The sequence below is a fragment of the Saccopteryx bilineata genome, chromosome 2 (assembly GCF_036850765.1).
Source record: "Saccopteryx bilineata isolate mSacBil1 chromosome 2, mSacBil1_pri_phased_curated, whole genome shotgun sequence".
Taxonomy (NCBI): domain Eukaryota; kingdom Metazoa; phylum Chordata; class Mammalia; order Chiroptera; family Emballonuridae; genus Saccopteryx; species Saccopteryx bilineata.
The window spans coordinates 220,228,892-220,252,729 of NC_089491.1; the positions used below are offsets into that span (position 1 = coordinate 220,228,892).

General features: G+C 46.7%; 1 protein-coding gene across 1 annotated transcript in view; it reads left to right on the forward strand.

Moving 5' to 3' along the window:
* The window catches only part of TSPEAR (thrombospondin type laminin G domain and EAR repeats), a 53,532-nt gene extending 32,184 nt beyond the window's left edge, over nucleotides 1–21,348 (forward strand). Inside the window, exons 9-11 of the mRNA XM_066259212.1 lie at nucleotides 15,674–15,861; nucleotides 17,987–18,088; nucleotides 20,903–21,348. Coding sequence (XP_066115309.1) covers nucleotides 15,674–15,861; nucleotides 17,987–18,088; nucleotides 20,903–21,056 — 444 coding nt within the window. The 3' untranslated portion in view covers nucleotides 21,057–21,348. The remainder of the gene's footprint in view (nucleotides 1–15,673; nucleotides 15,862–17,986; nucleotides 18,089–20,902) is intronic.
* Nucleotides 21,349–23,838: the final 2,490 nt, after the last annotated feature.

A 23,838-nucleotide genomic window follows, 5' to 3' on the forward strand; every position in this document is an offset into this window, starting at 1 on the left:
CGGGGAGGTGGAGGGAGAGTAGGACCCCCATGTCTTTGTCCTGGATGTTACGGCAAGGCATGAAAAGAGGATGCCAACACCGCCCACCAGGAATCAGAATGCGTCTTTAGGACCCCCTGAGGGGGATGGTACCCCAGTCCCTAGGCAGGAGTACAGGAGTCTTTGGGTTACGACAGTTTTGACATATGACGTTTTGAGTTTACGATGCTCACTCCCATAAAAGCTTTAAAAAATTGAGATGTGAGTGTTTTAGCTTACGCCATTAGCATTGTACCTGGGTGAACTAGTTTATTTGCACATGGCAGAAGAATATGCAGTAACATAGCACATGAGTGAGGGAGTTGGCATCCCCCGGTATGCTTACCTATGCCAATTTTGGCTTAGTTGTGTTTTTATGTTTTAATTTTTTCTTTTTTTTAATCTTATTTTTATTAATTTTAATGCAGTGACATCGATAAATCAGGGTACATATGTTCTGAGAAAATATCTCCAGATTATTTTGACCTTTGATTATGCTGCATACCCCTCACTCAAAGTCAAATCGTCCTCCGTCACCTTCTATCTGGTTTTCTTTGTGCCCCTACCCTCCCCCCACTCCCTCCCTCTTCTTCCTCACCCCCTCCCCACCCCTCCACCCCACTCCCTGTTACCATCATATTCTTGTCCACATCTCTGAGTCTCATTTTTATGTCCCATCCATGTATGGGTTCATATAGTTCTTAGTTTTTTTCTGATTTACTTATTTCACTCAGTATAATGTTATCAAGGTCCATCCATGTTATTGTAAATGATCCAATGTCATCATTTCTTATGGCTGAGTAGTATTTCATAGTATATATGTACCAAAGCTTTTTACTCCACTTGTCCTCTGGCGGACACTTGGGCTGTTTCCAGATCTTCGTTATTGTGAACAATGCTGCTATAAACATGGGGGTGCATTTCTCCTTCTGGAACCGTTCTATGGTGTCCTTGGGATATATTCCTAAAAGTGGGATGGCTGGGTCAAAAGGCAGTTCGATTTTCAATTTTTTGAGGAATCTCTATACTGTTTTCCACAGTGGCTGCACCACTCTGCATTCCCACCAGCAGTGCAGGAGGATTCCCTTTTCTCCACATCCTCGCCAGCACTTATTCTGTGTTGTTTTGTTGATGAGCGCCATTCTAACCGGTGTGAGGTGATATCTCATTGTGGTTTAATTTGCATTTCTCTAATGATTAGTGATGTTGAGCATTTTTCCATATGCCTATTGGCCATCTGTATATCCTCTTTGGAGAAGTGTCTATTCATTTCTTTTGCCCATTTTTTGATTGGATTGTTTGTCTTTTTGGTGTTGAGATTTACAAGTTCTTTATAAATTTTGGTTATTAACCCCTTATCAGACATAGTGTCAAATATGTTCTCCCATTGTGTAGTTTGTCTTTTTATTCTATTCTTATTGTCTTTGGCTGTGAAAAAGCTTTTTAGTTTGATATAGTCTCATTTGTTTATCCCAGGGTTCTCAAACTTGCGGCCTGCGGGCCGCATGCGGCCCGCCGAACAATTTTGTGCGGCCCGCAGACTAATCCACGAAGTTCAAAATATTTTGGATAAAATTAAGTAAGCCTAGGGGCCTACTTGTATTTTTCATTTCTCTAGCATCCTAGCTAGATATTAGCTTAGTTAACAGCAGTTATGATGCGAACTACAGTTTCTGGTCGTTTTGTGACACTGAGTAAACTGCATGTATGATTGTGCTTGTTGTACTGATTTTTTTTTGTTTTCAACTGCAGTGAGAAAGGTGTTGCATAACAGTTGCCTTTTGTAGACCTAGTGCGACCCGCCGAACGGCTGTGATCTTGCTCTGTGGTCCACATGCTGAGTTGAGTTTGAGACCCCTGGTTTATCCTGTCTTTTATTTCCCTTGTCCGTGGAGATAAATCAGCAAATATATCGCTGCGAGAGATGTCGGAGAGCTTACTGCCTATGTTTTCTTCTAAGATGCTTATGGTTTCACGCCTTACATTTAAGTCTTTTATCCATTTTGAGTTTATTTTTGTGAATGGTGTAAGTTGGTGGTCTAGTTTCATTTTTTTGCAGGTTGCTGTCCAATTTTCCCAACACCATTTGTTGAAGAGGCTGTCTTTACTCCATTGTATTTCCTTACCTCCCTTGTCAAATATCAGTTGTCCATAGAGCTGTGGGTTTATTTCTGGGTTCTCCGTTCTGTTCCATTGATCTATGTGCCTGTTCTTTTTTTTTTGTGTGTGTGTGTGTGTGTGTGTGTGTGTGTGTTTTTCTGAAGCTGGAAATGGGGAGAGACAGCCAGACAGACTCCCGCATGCGCCCGACCGGGATCCACCCGGCACGCCCACCAGGGGGCGACGCTCTGCCCACCAGGGGGCGATGCTCTGCCCCTCCAGGGTGTCGCTGTGTTGTGACCAGAGCCACTCCAGCACCTGGGGCAGAGGCCAAGGAACCATCTCCAGCGCCCGGGCCATCCCTGCTCCAATGGAGCCTCGCTGCGGGAGCGGAAGAGAGAGACAGAGAGGAAGGAGAGGGGGAGGGGTGGAGAAGCAGATGGGCGCTTCTCCTGTGTGCCCTGGCCAGGAATCGAACCCGGGACTTCTGCACGCCAGGCCGACACTCTACCACTGAGCCAACCGGCCAGGGCCTATGTGCCTGTTCTTATGCCAGTACCAGGCTGTTTTGAGTACAATGGCCTTGTAGTATAACTTGATATCAGGAAGTGTGATACCTCCCACTTTATTCTTCTTTTTTAAGATTGCTGAGGCTATTCGTGTCCTTTTTTGGTTCCATATAAATTTTTGGAATATGTGTTCTATATCTTTGAAGTATGTCATTGGTATTTTAATTGGTATTGCATTGAATTTATAAATTGCTTTGGGTAATATAGACATTTTAATGATGTTTATTCTTCCTAACCATGAGCACGGTATATGCTTCCACTTGTTTGTATCTTCCTTGATTTCTTTTATCAATGTTTTGTAATTTTCTGAGTACAAGTCTTGAGTCTCCTTGGTTAAGTTTACTCCTAGGTACTTTATTTTTTTGGTTGTAATTGTGAAGGGGATTTTTTCCTTAATTTCTCTTTCTGACTGTTCATTGTTGGTGTATAAAAATGCTTCTGATTTCTGAGTATTGATTTTATATCCTGCCACTTTGCTGAATTTATTTATCAGGTCCAGTAGTTTTTTGACTGAGACTTTAGGGTTTTCTATATACAATATCATATCATCTGCAAATAATGATAGTTTTACTTCTTCTTTTCCAACTTGAATGCCTTTTATTTCTTCTTCTTGTCTGATTGCTGTGGCTAGGACTTCCAGGACTATGTTAAATAAGAGTGGTGAAAGGGGGCACCCCTGCCTTGTTCCTGATCTTAAGGGTATTGCTTTTAATTTTTTCCCATTGAGTATGATGTTGGCTGTGGGTTTGTCATAGATGGCTTTTATCATGTTGAGGTATGTTCCCTGTATTCCCACTTTGCTGAGAGTTTTGATCATGAATGGGTGCTGGATTTTATCAAATGCTTTTTCTGCATCTATTGAAATTATCATATGGTTTTTCTCCTTCTTTTTGTTATGTGAATCACATTGATTGATTTACGAATATTGTACCAGCCTTGCCTCCCCAGAATAAATCCCACTTGATCATGGTGTATGATTTTTTCCATATATTGTTGGATCCGGTTTGCTAATATTCTGTTGAGGATTTTAGCATCTATATTCATCAGAGATATTGGCCTATAATTTTCTTTCTTTGTGTTGTCTTTGCCTGGTTTTGAAATCAGAATTATCCTCACCTCATAAAAGGAGCTTGGAAGTCTTCCTTCCTCTTGAATTTTTTTAAATAGTTTGAGAAGGATAGGAGTTAGTTCTTCTTTGAATATTTGGTAGAATTCCGTTGTGAAGCCATTGGGCCCTGGACTTTTCTTTGTTGGGAGTTTTTTGATAACTGTTTCGATCTCCTTTGTCGTAATCGGTCTGTTTAGGTTTTCTGATTCTTCTAGATTGATTTTTGGAAGATTGTATGTTTCAAGGAATTTGTCCATTTCATCTAGGTTGTCTAGTTTTTTGGCATACAGTTCTTCATAGTATTTTCTTACAATATTTTGTATTTCTGTTGTGTCAGTTGTTATTTCTCTTCTCTCATTTCTAATTTTATTTATTTGAGTCCTCTCTCTCTTTTTCTTGGTGAGTGTACTTAAAGGTTCATCAATCTTGTTTACCTTTTCAAAGAACCAACTCCTAGTTTCATTGATCCTCTGTATTGTTTCTTTAGCCTCTATGTCATTTATTTCTGCTCTGATCTTTATTATTTCCTTCCTTCTATTACATTTGGGCTTTACTTGCTGTTCTTTTTCTAATTCTTTTAGATGCAGGGTTAAGTTGTTTATTTGAGCTTTTTCTAGCTTCTGAAAGTGTGCCTGTAGTGCTATGAACTTCCCTCTCAGCACTGCTTTCGCTGTGTCCCATAAATTTTGAGTTGTTGTATGCTCATTGTCATTTGTTTCTAGGAATTTTTGTATTTCTTCTTTGATCTCATTCTTAATCCATTCATTATTTAACACCCTGCTATTTAGTTTCCATGTGTTTGAGAATTTTTGAACTTTTCCGCTGTGATTCATTTCTAGTTTCATGCCGTTGTGATCGGAGAAAGTGCTTGATACGATTTCAGTCTTCTTAAATTTGTTGAGAGCACTTTTGTGCCCTAACATGTGGTCTATCCTAGAGAATGTACCATGAGCACTTGAAAAGAATGTATATTCTGCTGCTTTAGGGTGAAAGGTTATGTAGATATCTATTAAATTGAGTTCATCTAGTGTTTCCAATAAGTCTGCTGTTTCTTTGTTAATTTTCTTTCTTGAGGATCTATCTAGTGATGTTAGTGGGGTATTGAAATCCCCTACTATTATAGTATTGCTGTTGATCTCGCCCTTTAAATCCATCAAAGTCTGTTTTATATATTTGGGTGCTCCTATATTAGGTGCATAGATATTTATAATAGTTATATCTTCTTGTTGGATTACTCCCTTTATCATTATGTAGTGGCCTTCTTTATCTCTTACTATATCCTTTGTTTTAAAGTCTAATTTGTCTGATATAAGTATTGCTACCCCAGCTTTTTTTTTCATTTCCGTTTGCATGAAACATTTTTTTCCATCCTTTTACCTTCAATCTATGTGTGTCTTTTGTTCTAAGGTGTGTCTCTTGTAAACAACATATGAATGGGTCCTGTTTTCTTATCCACGCAGCTACCCTATGTCTTTTGATTGGATCATTTAATCCATTTACATTTAAGGTTATTATTGATATGTAGTTGTTTATTGCCATTTTCTTCTTTAAAAGTGTATTCCCTTTTTTTTTTTTTTCTGTATTCTTTTCCCACTTTGATCTGTTTACACCAGGCCCCTTAATATTTCCTGCAGCATTGGTTTGGTTGTAATGAATTCCTTGAGTTGTTTTTTGTCTGGGAAGCTTTTTATTTCTACTTCGATTTTAAATGATAGCCTTGCTGGATAAAGTAGTCTTGGTTGTAGGTTCTTGTTCTGCATTACTTTGAATATTTCTTGCCATTCCCTTCTGGCCTCAAGTGTTTCTGTTGAGAAGTCAGATGTCATCCTTATGGGGGCTCCTTTGTAGGTGATAACTTTTTTTTCTCTTGCAGCTTTTAATATTTTCTCTTTATTGCTTAGCTTTGGTATTTTAATTATGATGTGTCTTGGTGTAGGTTTCTTTGGGTTTCTCTTTAATGGAGTCCTCTGTGCTTCTTGGATTTGTGAGAGTTTCTCTTGCATTAATTTAGGGAAGTTTTCAGCTATGATATGATTGAACAAAGTCTCTATCCCTTGTTCTTTTTCTTCTTCTTCAGGAACCCCTATGATGCGGATTTTATTTCTCTTCATGTTGTCACAGAGCTCTCTAAGAGTTTCCTCTGACTTTTTGAGGCTTTTTTCTCTTTTCTTCTCTGCTTTCATGCCTTCATTCCAGTTGTCCTCTAACTCGCTGATTCGATCCTCTGCTCTATCTATCCTGTTTTTAATTCCTTCCATTGTGGTCTGTATTTCTGATATTGTATTTGTCGTCTCCAACTGATTCTTTTTTATACTTGCTATTTCTTTATTTAGGTTTGCTATTTCTTTATTTAGGTTTTCAAACTGCCCCTCCATTGTTGTTCTAAGATCCCTAAGCATCCTTACAATCATTATTTTGAACTCCGCATCTGGAAGTTTGATTATTTCCATATCACTCAGTTCATCTCTCGAAGGTGTCTCTTGTGGTTTCATTTGGATTGCACTCCTTCGTCTTCTCATCTTCTTTTTTTTTTTATTTGTAGAGTTGGTTGAGTCTAGGCTTGGTGTTGTCTGCCTCCAGTTTTCAGTTGTGTTATTTCTAGGTCTTCTTGGGTTGGTATCAGCTATTATTTGTAATCCACTTTCGGATTTGGGCAGCTTTGAAGTCTTGATTTGTTTGTTTTCTTAACAGGTGATAGTCTTGTTAACTGATCTCAGCAGGGGGCTTCCTTTAAACTGTAACCAGGAATGCTGTGGGTGTAACCTGAGACGCTGAAGGTCTCTTCCACCAACTAATCTCACTGGGGGCAGGGTTTTTTCTCAGCTTCAGTAGGGGGAGGTGTATCTCAGATCTCCATGGAGACCTGAGTTACTGCCCCTCCTCCCTACTTCTTGTTTTCAGCTGTGTCTTGTTGCGCTGATTGGAGCTGGATAGATGTCCAGAGATCTCTGATCCGGAAGCACTTCAGCTCTGTTTTGTGAAAGGTTCAGTCCCTCCCCCAGCTATGGCCGCCTCCAGCATGAATGAGTCAGCTTTTTTATTTCGTTTCTTGCATACCTTAGCCCCTCACAGTCTGTCCCTCTCCCTGTCCTTTCCACTTGGGAGATAAGCTGGTCTTTTCAACCCACCTTGCTCCCTGGTCGCCAGGTAAGTGGCTTTGAGCAGTAGTTTCTGCTCTTTTTCCTCTGTGAAATCCTCTCTGGGCTCTCAGCCTCACCCTCCCCCCCTTCCGTTCCTGTAAGCAGAGGAGATTCAGGCACTCCTTACCAGGATTATTGTGGCTTCCTCTTTGCTCCTTGGTTTTTGAGAGCTATTCTTGCAGTTCAGTGTTGGTTTTTCATGCTGATTTTTTCTAAATTGATTTGTATTCCAGTTTGGTGTTGAGAGCTGGGCGACTGTGCATCCGCCTACTCCACTGCCATCTTCTCAATCCCTGCTATTTCTTTATTTAGGTGTTCGTGATGACCATCCATTGTTGTTCTAAGATCCCTAAGCATCCTTACAATCATTATTTTAAATTCCGCATCTGGAAGTTTGATTATTTCCATATCACTCAGTTCATCTCCTGAAGGTCTCTCTTGTGGTTTCATTTGGATTGCACTTCTTTGTCTTCTCATTGTGCCTGGATGTCCGGGTGTTTTCTTTGTAGAGCTGGTTGAGTCTAGGCTTGGTGTTGTCTGCCTCTAGTTTTTACTTGTGTTGTTTCTAAGTCTTCTTGGGTTGGCATCAGCTATTATTTGTAACCCACTTTAGGATTCCTGCAGCTTTGAAGTCTTGATTTGTTTGTTTTCTTAACAGGTGATTGTCTTGTTTGCTGATCTCAACAGGGGGCTTATTTGAAACTGTATCCAGGAATGCAGTGGGTGTGACCTGAGGTTCTGAAGTCCTCTTCTTTTTTTTTTAATTTATTTATTAAATTTAATGCAGTGACATTGATAAATCAGGTTACATATGTTGAGAGAAAACATCTCTAGATTATTTTGACATTTGATTGTGCTGTATACCACTCCCCCAAAGTTAAATTGTCTTCTGTCACCTTCTATCTGGTTTTCTTTGTGCCCCTCCCCTCCCCCAACCCCTCTCTCCTTCTTCACCCCATCTCCCCACCCCCCACCCCTGTTGCCATTACATTCTTGTTCATGTCTCTGAGTCTCATTTTTATGTCCCATCTATGTATGGATTCATATAGTTCTTAGTTTTTTTTTCTGATTTACTTATTTCACTCAGTATAATGTTATCAAGGTCCATCCATGTTATTGTACATGATCCGACGTCATCATTTCTTATGGCTGAGTAGTATTCCATAGTATATATGTACCAAAGCTTTTTAATCCACTCATCCTCTGATGGACACTTGGGCTGTTTCCAGATCTTCGCTATTGTGAACAATGCTGCCATAAACATGGGGGTGCATTTCTCCTTTTCGAGCTGTTCTATGGTGTCCTTGGGGTATATTCCTAAAAGTGGGATAGCTGGGTCAAAAGGCAGTTCGATTTTCAGTTTTTTGAGGAATCTCTATACTGTTTTCCACAGAGGCTGCACCAGTCTGCATTCCCACCAGCAGTGCAGGAGGGTTCCCTTTTCTCCACATCCTCGCCAGCACTTATTCTGTGTTGTTTTGTTGATGAGCGCCATTCTGACTGGTGTGAGGTGATATCTCATTGTGGTTTTAATTTGCATTTCTCTAATGATTAGTGATGTTGAGCATTTTTTCATATGCCTGTGAAGTCCTCTTCTGCCGGTTAATCTCTCTGGGGGCGGGTTGCTTTCTCAGCTTCAGTAAGGGGAGGTGTATCTCAGATCTCCTCCGCACTTCTTGTTTTCAGCTGTGTCTTCTTGTGCTGATTAGAGCTGGAGAGATGTCTGTATCTCTGTGACCTGGAAGTACTTTTGTATTTTGCTTTGTGGAAGGATCGGCCCCTCCCCCAGTTATGGCCACCTCCAGCACTGAATGAGTCAGCTTTTTATGTCATCACCTATATTCCTCTCCCCCTCACCATCCGTCTCTCTCTTTCTCCTTTCTTTTTGGAAGACAAGTGGGCCCTTTCAACACACCTCGTTCTCTGGTCGCCAGGCAAGTGGCTGTGAGCAGTATTTACTGCTCTTTTCCTTGGAGTGAGAGCCCAGCCTCACCCCCACCCCCCGTTCCTGTAAGCAGTGGAGATTCAGGCACTCTCTACCAGGTTTGTTGTGGCTTCTTCTTTGCTCCTTGATTTTTGAAAGCTGTTCTTGTAGTCCAGATTTGGTTTTTCACGCTGATTGTTCATAAATTAGTTTATAATCCAGTTCAGTGGTGTGAGCTGGGAGTCTGTGCGTCTGCCTACTCCGCTGCCATCTTCAGGTCCTGTTTTTATGTTTTAGATTATGATTTTACAACTGTGTTAGGATAGGTAAGTGACTTAGGCTAGGATGTGTTTTGACTTACACCAAAATTTGGTTTATGTCACTGTTGTAGGAATTGAACTGTGTCGTAACCCAAAGACCCCCTGTAGTTCTGTCTGCCATTTACAGAGATTTTTAGAGGGAGTGTGGCTGCACATGCTCAGCTGGCTCATGATTTCATCTCAGACCCATTTCACAGATGAGAAAACTAAGTCTGGGAAATGAGGAGACCTAGCTGGGGACATACAGTGGTAAGTGGAAGAGCCAGTTGTCCACAAGTGTCCTTGCATCCACACAAGCTTCCTCCTGCAGGCCTGCACTGTGCGGTGAAGCCTGGCACGTAGTCTGTGCATCAAGCTGTCTCTTTTCTTCACCATGTGTAACCCTCGTCCTACCAGCTCTTCATCAGGAGCAGTCAGGACAAGATGCTGAGTCTTGCTAAGCACACTCAGCTGGGCCATCACCTGCTCTGAAAGGCAGTTAGGAGAAAGTCCAGAAGATGGTTACAGGACTTTGTCTTGGTCAGGTGACATCAATCATGGTAGACAAACTGGCCTGGAAGGAGGTGGTCACTCTGCATTTTCAGGTGACATCTGAGAGCCAGCTCCAGTCTCTGCCCAGCCCTGGACATGGGGCATCCTCAGAAGGGCAGCCAGAGGCAGAGGGGCAGAAATGGGCCAGCTAAACCGAGGTGAAGGCTCATCCCTGCACGAAACCCTAAGGGGAGAGGGCCAAAGAGCATGAAAGAAACATCCAAGAGCAGGGCGTCTGGGAGCAGTACCACAGAGGCCATGACCGGTCTCCAGCCCTGAAGGCAGAATTGTCCCAAGAGCCAGGGCTCTGGGTCTGCTTGAGAGCTCTGCAGGCCTCTGCAGGAGGCCCCCGTGCCTGAAGGCTGCCTTCGCTTATAAAGCTGCATCTGTTCACACCTCGATAATTTCTCAAAACCCACAAAATTCCACTTTCATGTTTTGCCAGCATTTTTCGTACTGTGTTTAAGTCCTTTCAGGCCTTGCAGATGCCTCAATGTGTTTACTGTTTGGTTTGGAGTTTTGTAACGTCTTTCATGACCATGAGCTTTGAAGCCGGAGAGGCTGGGTGCTTGGAGAACGTGTGTGGGAGGAGGTGCTGACATCACAGGGAGCCCTTCCCAAGGGCTCAAGAGGCATGGGGTGTGGGGGATGTTTGCAAAGCTGTGCACACTGACCTTGCTGACCCCGAGCACCGGGCATGTCTGGGTGGCATGGAACTTCTACTCCCAAAGAATCCTGGCCACCTGCCTGCCCACCCTCCCACCAGGAATTCTAAGACTTTCCTCCAGGTGGCAGAGACCCAGGCTCCAACCAGTTGTCCTCACCATGTTGGACCTAAGGAGGCCCAAGCGTATCTAGGAGGGCATAACTCTGTGCATGGAAACCCGGCCTCCAACTGCTGGGGTTTCTGCTCCCTGAGTCCCTGAGCCTAGGAGGCTTTGGGGCTGTGGTCACGTTATCAAATACGAACCCAGATGGAGAGTGTGGGGGTGAGAAGGGGAGATGGTACAGGAGGGGAGGGGGGCACAGCTGACCAAGATTTCAGGGTTCGCAACCTGAGAGGTGGGGCTGATAGATATGCCACTGGCAGGAGAGAGGACCCAGAGTGGGGAGAGAGGCAGGGCCTTGGGGGGAAGGTCAGTGAAGGAGGGAGCTATGTGCCGGGCAGGTGGATGGAACTCACGGAGGTGCTGCACAGAGTGGCCAGTGGCTGTGCAGGTTTCAGGGAAGCTGCGGGCTTGTCAGAAACAATCTTCACCAATGATGTCAATGTCCAGAAACAAGTGAAAAGAAAGAGGCAAGAAAATTAGGTTAATATCCAACTCTGTAAGGAGGGTGGTGTGAGAGAGGCCCCCTCTCGTGGTCAGCACTACCAGGCATGACCTGGGAGGGGCTGGGCTTGATGATTGCCCCGCCCATTGCTCAGGAGAGGGATCCCTGCTGTGACTTCCTTTTGCCCTGTGAGGCAGGAGGAGGTGGCAGTGGCCCAGGCAGCATGATTTGGAGAGCCTGCTGGGCCGGGTTGTGGGTGGGAGCTCGGAGGGGCACCCAGAAGTTGGCTGGAAAGTGTGTTGCCTTCTGCAGTCTCCCAGGAATGAACCCTTGCCCACCTTAGCCAACTGCCTGCAGTGAGGATGGCAGCATTCCCCCCAGGGTCCTTTGAGGGCCACCTGTCTTCCCCTGGCAGTGCTCCCATCTCCTCTGCCCTCTCCCCGGGCACTCCCAGATCTTGATACTTTGCTTCATAAGAACCAGAACGTGAGGGCCTCCCTGACCACACTGGTCCATTGGTCACCAGGAGCCCACCCACCCTTGAGGGAGGCTGTTTTGGGCTCCAGCTTCCCCTGGTTGCACCATCATCCCCAAGAAGTACACTAGAGCCCCTGGGCACCATGCCAAGGGTGGCAGGGCAGGGCTCCAGGGGAATTCCATTCAGAAGGACGGCCCATTCATTCTGAATGGAGGGCCCGCCCAGCCCAGCAGGTGCCTGACCACCTGGACTCTGGTGCCAGGCAGGGTTTGGCAGGGCCATTTGATGTGGGGATTTCTTCTCTCTGCAATGAATCCTAATGTGCTTAGAACCCAGGAGTGCCAGACAGCGAGCCCTCAGCCTCTATGCCCCCTACTCAGGCTGGTGGAACCCCCAGCAGACACAGACTCACCTCCCAGTGAGGGGAGCCCAACCTCTGGCCAAGGGTACAGGTGTTGGCCCTGCTCTGTGGGGGCTTCTGGCAGCCACAGTGTAGGGATGAGGGGTCACTGACAGCCAGTGATTAACTCATCCAGGCTGTATGTGGGTCTCTGCCAGTCTGTGGCCAGATAAAATACAGAGTGTCTGTTCAGTTTGAATTCCAGAGAAACAATGAATAATTTTTAGTAAAAGCATGTCCTGAGTATTGCATGGATAAACATAGACTGAAAAATCATTGTTTCTCTGAAATCCAAATGGAATGAGGTGCCTCCTATTTGTTGAGTCTGGCTCCAACCCAGCTGGATGCACAGAGAAGAGACCGATGGCAGCCTCTCTGAGCCGTGCTCACCTGGACATTCCTCCCTGCTTCCCTGCCGCCAGCCACATTATTCTCCTCACCTTGAGATCTCTTCTCCCCATGCTGCCAAAGCCCCGGCACCCTCCGGAGACCCCTCTGTATGCTCTCAGTGCCAGGGGTCAGGACAAGCGAGCGGTCTGAGTGTCGAGGGACTCAGAGCTCAAGGAAATCCTGGCGATCCAGGGGACATCCATTTATACAGCTCCTGGACCCTGTACTGTGTGGCACTGCCCATGTGCACATGTGAATGCAGGAGAGTGTGTATACAGGTGTGTGTGCATTCGTGTGCATGCAAATATGTGCATGCAAGCATGTGCATTTTTATGTGAGCATACGTGTGCAGTTTTCCATTGACATGGTTTCCCCAACATGGGTCAAAGGAGCTCAAGATCTAAGAGTTTGGCATCTCCTGTTTGGTTTCTGCAAAGTCACAGCTGGCTTGTGTATGACTCTCCTCCCCATGTGAGTCTTTAACAATAGTTGTCTGTGAAGCAGCCACAGGGCGGATAATGCTGGAGGCCTCTGCAGGCCCCCAGTGTCCAAGCCTGCTCAGAAGTCGTGGGTCAGTCCCTGGGAAAGAATGGTGCCACCCCACAGAGCCGAGTTAAGGAGAGGACGCACTAATCTAGAAAGGCCTTAGCCAAGCTCCTGGCCCCAATAAGGAATCAGTGACCACCAGGTATCCTAGTCCCTGTCCTTGTCCTAAGTGAGTCATCCTTTTGGCTTAGACTTATCTGATTCCACTCCTCAGGACCGATCCAGACTTGTTTCTAGAGGTCTTGGCTCTGAACCCAGCTTAGGGGCCCCCAAGAATGTTCTGAGAGACCAGACTTGAAAGCTGGGCGGAAGCAGGCAACGTCGCCCTCTGCTGGGCATGGAGAAAACACAGCCCATCGGCCCAGAGTTTGTTCTTTGCATTTACAAGGTGCTGGCCAGATTTGGCCAGCCAGGCACCAGACAGGCAGGGTCCAGGAGACAGGCCCAGAAGTCTGTCCTGAATTTACAAGCAGTGAAGTGACCTCCCAGGAGGTAACTGATACAGCCAGGGAGGGAAGTCAAGGTAAAGAGAAACAGAACCACTCCCACCTAGCTGGGCAAGGAGGGATGAGGGGGGCAGTCCCAGCCAAGACCCGTCAGGACGACCTGGTTCAGCCCAGGGATCACCTGCCCCCACCCACCCTGTTTCTGCTGGAAACTCATCCTGTCACTTTTATCTGAAAACGAGTTTATTTTACCTTCATTTTTGAAGGATTATGTTCACTCGTTGTTGAACTCTGCTGTTGACTATTTTGAAGACTTTTCTGCTGAGGCTGAGTTCGACGTTTCCAGTGAGAAGTCGGAGTTGCTCATCCCTCTGGGTTGGCGGTGTGCTCTCCAGCTGCTCTTAAGATCTTCTCTTGATCTTCATTTTCAGCTGCTTGAAGATGAGGTGTCTGGGTGTGGCTTTTTAGATTTGTTCTGCTTTGGGTTCTCTGATCCTCATGACTTGGTGTTTTTAATCAAATTTGGAAAAATTTTAGCCTTATTTGTTTGAATGGTTTTTTTTCTGCCTCATTCCTTTTTCCTTTCCTCTATGACTTCAGTGACATGGAGGTGACGCTTCATTCCATTCCCCCACAGGTCACTGAGATGCGTTTGCTTTTATTATCATCTATTTTTGCCTTTGTGTGCTTCAGCTAGGAAACTCTCTGTTGGTCTGTCTTCTGGCTCACTGATGCTTTGTTCTGGACTGTGGCTCTCAGACCCATGCAATACATTAATGGGTATAGAGACTATGCTTTCAGTTATAGGGTTTCTATTTGGCTCCTTTTAGAGTTTTCATAGCTCTCCAAGTTCTCCTCTCACTGCTCACTACATTCAGACTTCCCTGTGGGTCCTGGTTATCATTATAGTCTCTGCTAGCTCCCATGTGAGCACTGTGTTAGCCTGTTTCTATTTGCCATCCCTTCTCCCGATAACAGGTCACACGGCTGCTATGTTCCCTGCTGCTTAATCCTCTGGCTGGTCCTTTTAGCCTCTCAACTGCGGTCTGTCTCAGGGTCCCTGGACCTTTGCTCCATGTGTACAACTCAGAAGCCAGGCAAGGACTTGAGAGAAGTTCATATGGAGATAGGAGGCCCTTATGTGGCTCTCCCCTTCCTAGGACAGTTCCTTCTGTTTCCAGACAATCTGCAAACCCCAAACTCTTGCCTCAACTCCCCTGTCCAACCAGCCTGCCATGTCCACTCAAATGCCATGCCTATGTGCTCCGGGACCAGGAATGTCCTCAGGGGAGATGTTCAGAGGTCACATCCCTCCAGGTTCTGCCTGTCCTTGGCCCTTCTCCTTCAAACAGTTGTGAGTTTTAAGTACCGCCACCAGAACATAGTCAGTCTAAGGTAAGCCTCTCTATATGTGTCAAAAGCTGGGAGTCAGGAGGCAAAACATTTAAGGACCATTTCTATGCCAAGTCTATCACCCATACTTCTGCTACCTTACCAGTGTAGGGGACAGTGAGGTCAACTCAACCCCTTCCTGCTCACATGGGAGCTGAGACCCTAGCAGCCTCCATATGCTGTGCTTTGGGCCCCCAATGAGCATTTATATACTCTTGCACCAGCCACAGGCCCCTGTCACAGGGTGCTGCCATGGCCTCGCTCTGGCCTGTTATGCTATGTGGTCACCCACCGGACCTCTCCCTGTGCCTGCCCCTTGTTCCCCAGAAGAATATCTCCCTCATTTCTGCCCCTGCCATCTCTCTTTAGGGCTCAGGCCAGGGTCTGGGTCTAGATTCCTCTGGTCCTCTCTTCCTTATGCACTGAAACCACCATTACCCCAAGATGCTGGCCATAAACTAGACACAAGCTTCCTCTTCTTGGACCGCACAAGCAAATCAGCTCATACAGCTCAACACCTGGGGCAAAGGCTATACAGCAGGAGAGTCTCAGGCAGGGACAACTCATTGTAAGAAACACAACAGGTACCTAGAGGTTGCTTCAGAGTTCAGGGCCATATTAGAGGAATTAGGGAGGGCTCCTTGGAAGAGGTGTTGTAGCAGTTGGACCTTGAAGGAAAGGCAGCATTGGGACTTGGGGGAGTGGGCAACACAGATAGCTAAGAAGCAGTCACCTCAGATGGAGCAATTCAGGTATAGTTGCAATTGGTGTTCATGTTCTCCTTCAAAAGGAAGGAGAAATAATGAGCCTGGGAAATTAAGCAAAGCCAGGCTTAGGGAGCAGGGACCCTGCCAGACATGCTTGGGTATGTGTGTGTGTGTGTATGTGTGTGTGTGTGTGTGTGTGTGTGTGTGTGTGTGTATGTGAGATAGATAGAGAGAGAGAGAGAGAGAGAGAGATGTTGCCTCATGGTGGCACTTGGCTGTTATCTCAGTCTCTGTTCGTGAGAGCGCTCTACCCTCGTCTCATTCTCTCTCAGACATTTGGTGCTGCAGACTGGGAAGTTTTCCGTATTGGAGACAGGATCTTTCTTGCTGTCGCCAACAGTCACAGCTATGATGTGGAAATGCAAGTGCAGAATGACTCCTATGTCATCAACTCAGTCATCTATGAGCTGAATGTCACTGCACAGACATTCATCAAGTTCCAGGAGATCCCGACCTGCAGGTACAGCTGAGCTGGTAACGGACTGGAAGGGTGAGCAAGGAGGGTTGGGAACAGCGTCAGACCTGCTCGCTATAGGCTTTCCCACTGCGCTCCTCACGGAGCCCACCCTGAGAAGGCAGTACGCCAGAGCCTCATGAGTGGTCCCCAAAGCCATACACAGTGGCTGCCAACACAAAAGACTGCCTGCATCCCTTGCAGATGTGATGTGGCCTCACTCCTATATGTTGCAAACCTTCTCCAGGGTCAGTTGAGTGGTTTTGTGGCTCATGTTTATAATCTTTGCTCTAATTCCTTAGAAACAGTATGGTTTGTTTAGTGGTTTTTATTAAGTTCACCATTACTACAAGTAATTTTAGAACAGTTCATCACCTAGAAAATAAACCCTCTACCTTTAACTGTCACCCCTCCCCACACCCCCAGCCCCTGGCACCACCATGTGGCTTCCTGTCCCTGTGGATCCCCTATGGTGGACAGTCATATGAAAGAACATGTGTCATGCCTCATTCCTTGTATGGCTACATGGTATGCATCATATGGACAGACCACGTTTCTCTCACTCAATCGTCCATTGATGTACATGTGAGCATATCCATCTTTTGACCAAGTGCTATGGTTTTAAAGAATAAAAATAAACTTCAAATGATAGGGTAACTACCGTTATGCGGCTTTGGAGGAGACAGGAAGCCATGCTGCACGCCCTGGTTATACCACGCCGGCTTCTGCTATGCACGGTCCAGGCAATGGTAGTCTTTGCTGTGTGCATCTTTTCCCTGGGTCTTGGTTGCAGAACCCAGTTGTGATAGGAACAATGTACATGGAACGACACAGCTGCCCCTGACCAGGGTTTTGTGGCACAGGCCGCTCCTCAGCATAGCTATGGCTACCACTCTGAGGTTAAATCATAAGTAGCCATGGTTAGAAGTGGCCAAGAGGTGATCCTGGCCAGTGGAAGAAGGACGGATTAAGGAGCCCCAGGGTCCCTGATGGCCTTAGCTGCCCCTGTGTGGCTGCAGCCTCCGTTGCTTCATCTGTAAACTGGGCACAGGACCTGTGACCATCAGAGAGGTGATGGTGGACCCCAGGCTGATGGACTGGAGGGGGGGGGGCTCCTCAAGGGATAATATTCTGGGGAGTTCTTCCAGGAAGCTACTTGTCAGATCCCTCAGAACTGACCATGTCTGTGCACAGACTCACCTGTAACAGAATCAGGATATTCTCAGCTAAGACAGAATGCAGCATGTTGGTTTGCAACAGGAAACATAGGCTCTAAGTTTAGGAAACCATTTCTATGTGGGCCCCTGACTGGTGTCAGGGGTGGCGGCAATGGCAAATGGGTGACCTCATGGTCCATGTCCTCAAGTTTCTACTGGTGCTGCATGCCCTTGGGAAATGACCCTGAGTTTGGTACTTCCCTGATTATTTCAATCTCTTCAAAGTGAAAGACTTTATACCCATTTCATAGCAGCACCTTTCACACTTACAACCCAAGTGTCCATCAACAGATAGAGGGATAAACAAATGTAGTCTGTCCACACGATAGAACAGTGTTCAGCCTTCAAAGGAGTGAAATTCTGACCCATGCTGCTACATGGAGAAACCCGGAGGACAACATGCTGAGTGAAATAAGCCAGACCCGAAAGGACAAGTACTGTGTGATTCCACTCAGGAGTCACATTCATAGGACAGAACATGGACGGTGGTGCCAGGGCCAGGGGCCGGGGGTGGGGAGTTAGCATTTAAGGGACGAGCTTTCAGTTGGGGAAGAGGAAAAGTTCTGGAGATGGATGGTGGTGATGGCTGTACAACAGTGTGAATGTAGCTAATGCCACTGAGCTGTGCACTTAAACATGGTTAGGATGGTAAATTTTATGTTATATGTATTTTACCACAATTTTAAAAAATTCTTAAATTGAAGTGAATGACTAAACTTCTGTGTGGCTGAGAAAATTCCCCCCCCCCTCATGCCCACCCCTCCACTCTGTATTTGGGGTGGCATGGGCCCTGAGTCCTGGGCTTAGGAGAACAGGCTGGAAACCAGCACCGAGCTCTGGCCGTACCTTGGTCTCCGTGTCCTTACGTCTGCCCCTAACATTGGCCCCCTAATGTCTGTCCCTTGCTCCTGCAGTGCTCTGGATTGGGAGTTCTTCTCGGTGGGAGAAGATTACTTTTTAGTGGTTGCCAACTCCTTCGACGGAAATACCTTCTCAGTAAACAGTATTATTTACAGGTAAAGACCTGCTGAAAGCCCCACCATTCTCCCTACCTGGTTCTCCTGAGGTAGACTCCCCTTCCCTGCCTGTAACCAGACTCAAGTGAATGACAGCCTTGAGCTCCCTGGGTCGCGTGGCGCTGGGCGCACCCAAGTGCCAGCCAAGTCAGGGTCATGCCCCTGGGTTGAGCCAGGTAGCCTGTAGTCATGCTGATGCTCATGACTTTGGAGTCTGGTTGGATGTAGTATGCAGACACAGTAATTTGAGAGTTATTGGTATTTTATTCTATTAAATTTTCTCACCCAGAACTCTGATAGGTCGGTCACTCTGCTTATCACCTGACCCCAGTAACAGTTATGCTTCACTGGGCACTGTGGCATCCTTGCTCCGTTCACTTCTGGATGGTGTTCCCATACGTAAGCACAACACCTAGGGTTCTTCATTTCCATCACCAGCTGCTTTTCATGAGCATTTCTGTGTCTAGCCACCAACCTACTAATCAGTTCTGACCATTTTCTGGGGCAGAGTCTTGCAGCAGTTCTAAGAACACAACTGCCTCTGTGAATAAAAGCAACATTCCCTCTTTACTTCTCATGTTTTTACCATTTCTCTAGTTTTCTCAGTTAGCTAGGACTTCCAGAACTATTTTGAACAGTTTTGCCTGTTGCCAGCCATGCTGTCCCGCCGGTTGATGAGAGCAGGCTCAGTGTCACAGGGTTATCATGTTGAGTCCAAGCAGTCCCTGTGGCCCGCCTCCCTTACTCTGATGGTGCAGTGACTTAGGAGAGGTTTCCTCGAATTCCTTGAAGGAATGCCACTTGAGAATATGTAATTACTTAACATGCCACTGGCTACCAATTGTTTAGCTGTGATTTAAGAGTTTTGCACTTTTAATAGGAAATGAAATTGCTCTGTGGTTTTCTTTGGGGGCCTGACCTTGACCCAGTTTGAAGTAGAGCCTAACTTCATAGGTATGCACCACAGAGTTCCCACCCACATCTCTGGGCTGGGGTAGTTTTAGTAGTTGGATTTATCTACTTCCTTTACGACTTGGTTAATATAGTTCTAAAGCCATCTGCGCTGAGTCCCTTTGTACCGACTCTTGAGCAGCCTGTCCAGTTTCTCCGTTGGTCATTGTTGGTATAATCAGGTCTTCCATCTCTTCTTGAGACAATTTTGGTCATCTATGTTAGACTAGATAAATCAACTTTTTTGGCTTTCTAATTTATTGCTGCAGAATTTTTAACATGACAACAGTGATTTTAAAATTCATATAGAAGAATAAATTTTCAAAGATGGCCAAGAAGAATTTGAAAAAATAAGAAAAGTGAAGGAGTCTCTGACAACATATAAGTAAAACAGTGTAGTTTTTGCAGAAGTAGACAAATCTGTAAGTGGGATAGAATACAGTTCGGAAGAAAGCTGATAACGTATGGCCACTTGATGTGATAAATGTTGTATTTCAACATTTTCCATTTCCATTTTCAATGAGAAAATGATGGATTACTTAATAAAGTAATTTTTATATAATTTTTTGTCCATCTAGAAGAAAACAAAACTATATTCCTGCTTCATGTTATATAGAAAAATAAGTTTTATGAGAATTAAGCATCTAAATGTAAAAAAATTAAGCCAACAGAAATATTAGAAAAAAAGCTAGGATCATTTTTTTATAACCTCTAAGTTATACAAAAAGACATGGAGATTTCCTTAAAGAAGGCTAGAAAGAGGTCACCAGGCTGACTACCTAAATTTAAAAGTTCTAAACAGAAAAAGCAGTCCTATTCAAAATCAAAAGACAGACTATTTACCACACATATGACAGAAAAGGAGACCCTACTTTAAAAAAAAGATTATTTTTAATTCAGAAAAATAGACAAATATATATATGATCAGGAATTTTCAGAGGAAAAAAAGAAAGATGTAAATAAATATAGTAGAAGGTGTTTTTCCTCAAAGCACAAAGATGACACATTTTTTTTCCTTCATCCGTTTGAAAGTGGTGTGTGGAAGGGGGAGGTGATGCTAGCTAGCCTTTTCCCATCAGGATAAGAATTGCCCCAGGCTTTCTGGAAAGTCATCTGGGAAAATATTAAATTAAAACTACTCATGCCTTTGATCCAGGCACCCTGCTGTGAGAACTCTACCTTACAAAAATAGAATCACCTGTCGATAAACCCTTTTTGAAGGAAAAACCTAGAAACCGCTGACTGTGTGAGCCGAGGGCCATGGGCCAGGTTTGGGATCTGAACTTGGAGGTGGAGCACAGGGCAGAGCAGTGTGCTGGGAGGGCTTCTGTCACTGAGGGGTAGGGGTGCCATACCCATGTAGTGGTAGGTCTGTGTTTGAGGGTATGTGCCTCAATGTCAACTGTGAGCCCAGGAGTGGGAGGTGTCAGCTCCCTACAGTTAACCCATTGCAGCTGCCAGGACCCTCCCTGCCATTTCCCTCATCTCCATTCCCCCAACCCCCTGCCCGGCTTTGGGACTGTCCTGAGGGCACTCTGGGCTAGGGATAGGTTCCTGGGCAGATAGGAGGGGCTGCACAATTGTGGACAGGGCAGGTTCCTTCTTCCAGACCTCAGTTTCCCCCTTTGCAGGCTCCTAATCCAGCTCTGAGATTTCTATCCAGGCAGCTGTGCAGCCTGGGGACACGTGGCCCCTCCATGCTGTGTACATGGGAGAGACAGGCGGAGGCCTGGAGAGAGCACAGGCATCCAGGATACAAACTGGGTAGGGTGGGAGCCCCGGGGGAGTGAGCGGCTTCTACCCTCCCTGCAGGCAACCTGGCACAGACTGCCCATCCCCAAGGCTGACGCATCTCTCCCACAGGTGGCAGGGGTATGAAGGCTTCGTGGCTGTGCACAGCCTTCCGACCTTTGGCTGCAGGGACTGGGAGGCCTTCCGCACCACGGCCGGCTCTTACCTCGTCTACTCCAGTGCCAAGGAACCCCTCTCCCAGGTGCTGAAGCTTAGGATGGGGTGATGGACTCCAGACCCCCAGGAACAGGATCCAGCTCGTTGCACCCCAGAATCCCACCCAGGAAGCCCCGGAACCTCTAGGGGGATGATCCCGGGCAGCATCACTTCCAGAGCTGCCATCTCACTGTTCCTGGCTCTCCTCTAATCAGTCTGTCACCTTTCTGGCCTGGTAGCTGTCATAGCCAGATCGCAGTGGCTTGTTGGGGGTTCAGGTGGAAACCAATGCTTCCCTGAATGTCTGGGTGCCCTGCAGGGAGTTCTCTTTAAAGGAAAAGTTCATACAATTTTTTACCTCATGAGCAGAAGCCTGGTTACCAGCCCTCAGCATCGACTTGCAGCTGGCCTAGCCGCTCGACCCCTGTAGCTGAACCCAGATGGGGAACAGGCTTAATGCTGTTCTATATATTCATACCAGCTATTTATTATATTTTGTCTACACGGAAATATATTTATGACACTCTTTACAATGAGCACGGCTGCGTCTGCATGTTTCTGGCGAGACCTCGACTCTTGGTGAGCCTGTCCCAGGGCCTTGCTTTGCCACCAAAGCGGGACGTGCCCTCAGGTCCCTAGTCACCAGTGCAGATGGAGGACACGTCTTCTATGCAGGGAGCTTCTTCCTCTGGTCTCAGTTTATCTATGACAGCAGGAGGGTAGTGCGGCTGGTTGGTATGCAGAATGGAGTTGGACTGCCTCCTGGGGGCCAGCGCCTGTTCAGCTCCCCCCTGTCTAATGTCCCAGACCCAACACCAGGCAGGGCCCTCCTGCTTCCCTGGGATGGCTGCTGGGGTGAACAGGACACTGCTCTGAAAACCTGGAGGGGGAGGAGGGTAGGTGCCAGCGCCACCCTCTGGGGTGGGAAGGAAATGCTCTGTGCCAGAGGCTTTGCTGGCAAGGCCTGTGGGGTCTTCATAGAGCCAGGGGACCACCAGCACTGGCAAGGCTAGGTCTATTCCGTTGCTTACGTCGGCCTGCTCTGGGAGACTGACTGCCCTGTGGAAGGAGGTGGGAGTCAGAGCTCAGCAGCAAGAAGGCTGCCCACTTAGCTTAACACTCTGCTGTTTCTGCTTAAACCTCTTAGTGATTTTTTCCCCAAGACCACACGGCCAGGGGCACAGTGCAGCCCCACCAGCCGGAGTCCTGGCTCCTGGGGTCAGTTCCACAGGAGGACAGGGCAGGCCCCACTGCCAGGAGTCCTACACCAAGGATGCCACTCCTCAGTCCAGTCAGATTGGGGATTTCCCGACTCTAAGCAAGACCCTCTTGATTTCCAAAGGCTGAGAGATTTTTCTAGAGCCTCCTTCAGGCCCGTTTGTGCTCCCCATGCCTTGGGGTTGACCTCAGATAAGGATGTCCCCTCCCAAGGAAGAACAGCAAAGGGTGGGGGTGGGGGGCAAAGAGGAAGGACTGGGGCCAGGCCAGGCCAGGGAATTTGTGAAAGAGAAGTCCTGGTGTGGACACCTTTCCACCTCCCACGTAGACACTCAGTATTTTGGAGAAAGAAGATCTGCCCCTTACTCTAAGAGCCCCCATGCTTTCACCATCTGTGAACCTGGCCGTGTCCCTGCCCTGGGCAGCCAGAGGCCCCACAGTGTTGGGGTCCGGGAGGGAGGTTGTGGTTGTAGTGATGGACCTAGATCCACTGGTCCAGGGAGAGTGGGCCAAGGGTGCAGAGAAAGTGCAGGATAACAGGTAAACTTGCATCACAGAGAAACAGGGATGCTTTTTTATATATTCCAACTATTGCATAGAGCCCTGGTCAGCAAACTGTGGCTCACAAGCCACATGTGGCTCTTTGGCCCCTTGAGTGAGGCTCTTCCAAAAATACCACATGCAGGTGCTACCTCGATAAGGAATGCACCTACCTATATAGTTTAAGTTTAAAAAATTTAGCTCTCAAAAGAAATTTCAATCATCGTACTGTTGATATTTGGCTCTGTTGACTAATGAGTTTGTCGACCACCGGATAGAGGGTTCCCTAAAGGAGTGCTTATTGTTTATCTGAAATTCAGATCCAAGCCAGGGTTCTTTGCTTTGATTGGCTCATTAGGCCTACTTTCCTTGATAGGGGGAGGGGGACAAGCCACACTTCTTAGGGTCTGCTGGGGGGAGCTGATTTTAAGTTGGATTTGAGGCAGGGCCTGAGCAGCCCATGAGAAGAGGACAAAATGATGATCACAGCCCAGGTGGGCCTGCAGGGTCAGTGGGGAATAGTGGCCCATTATTGTGGGGCTTATTTCACAGAAGCACTCCCAAAAGCAGGGTGCCCACCTAGGCCAGGAGTACTGTGGGGGCCTCTGAGACCCCAGCCTTCATGCCTGGAGGATTCCTTTATGAGGAGATTTTGGGAGCGGCTTTGGATGTGGTAAACACTGAAGTCAGTAGACCTGAAAAAGCAGATGGCCCTCTGTCTGCAATGTGGAGGCCTCACCTGACTGGAACAAAAGACTAGCTTCCAGAGCCAGAGGGCTTCTCCAGCAGACGCCCTCAGACTGGAGCGGCACCATCAGCTCCCCCAGATGCCCCACCCCCGCCAGCCACCGCAGAGTTGGGGCCCAGCAGTCCCCACCATCGCCTGCCCCAATTCCTCATGTCTCTGCTTTCTGTGTACTTGCTGCTGGTGCCCCTTCCTGGAGGGCACAAGGTTCAAACAGCCAACGGGTAAGGCACTCGAGCATCACAAGTTTAGTCTCACCTGCCTCTTCCCAATCCCCGAGCCTCAGTTTACCCCAGGGGGATGGGCAACCTGGCCCTGACCCCCAAGCACCCACCCTTCACAGCTTCTC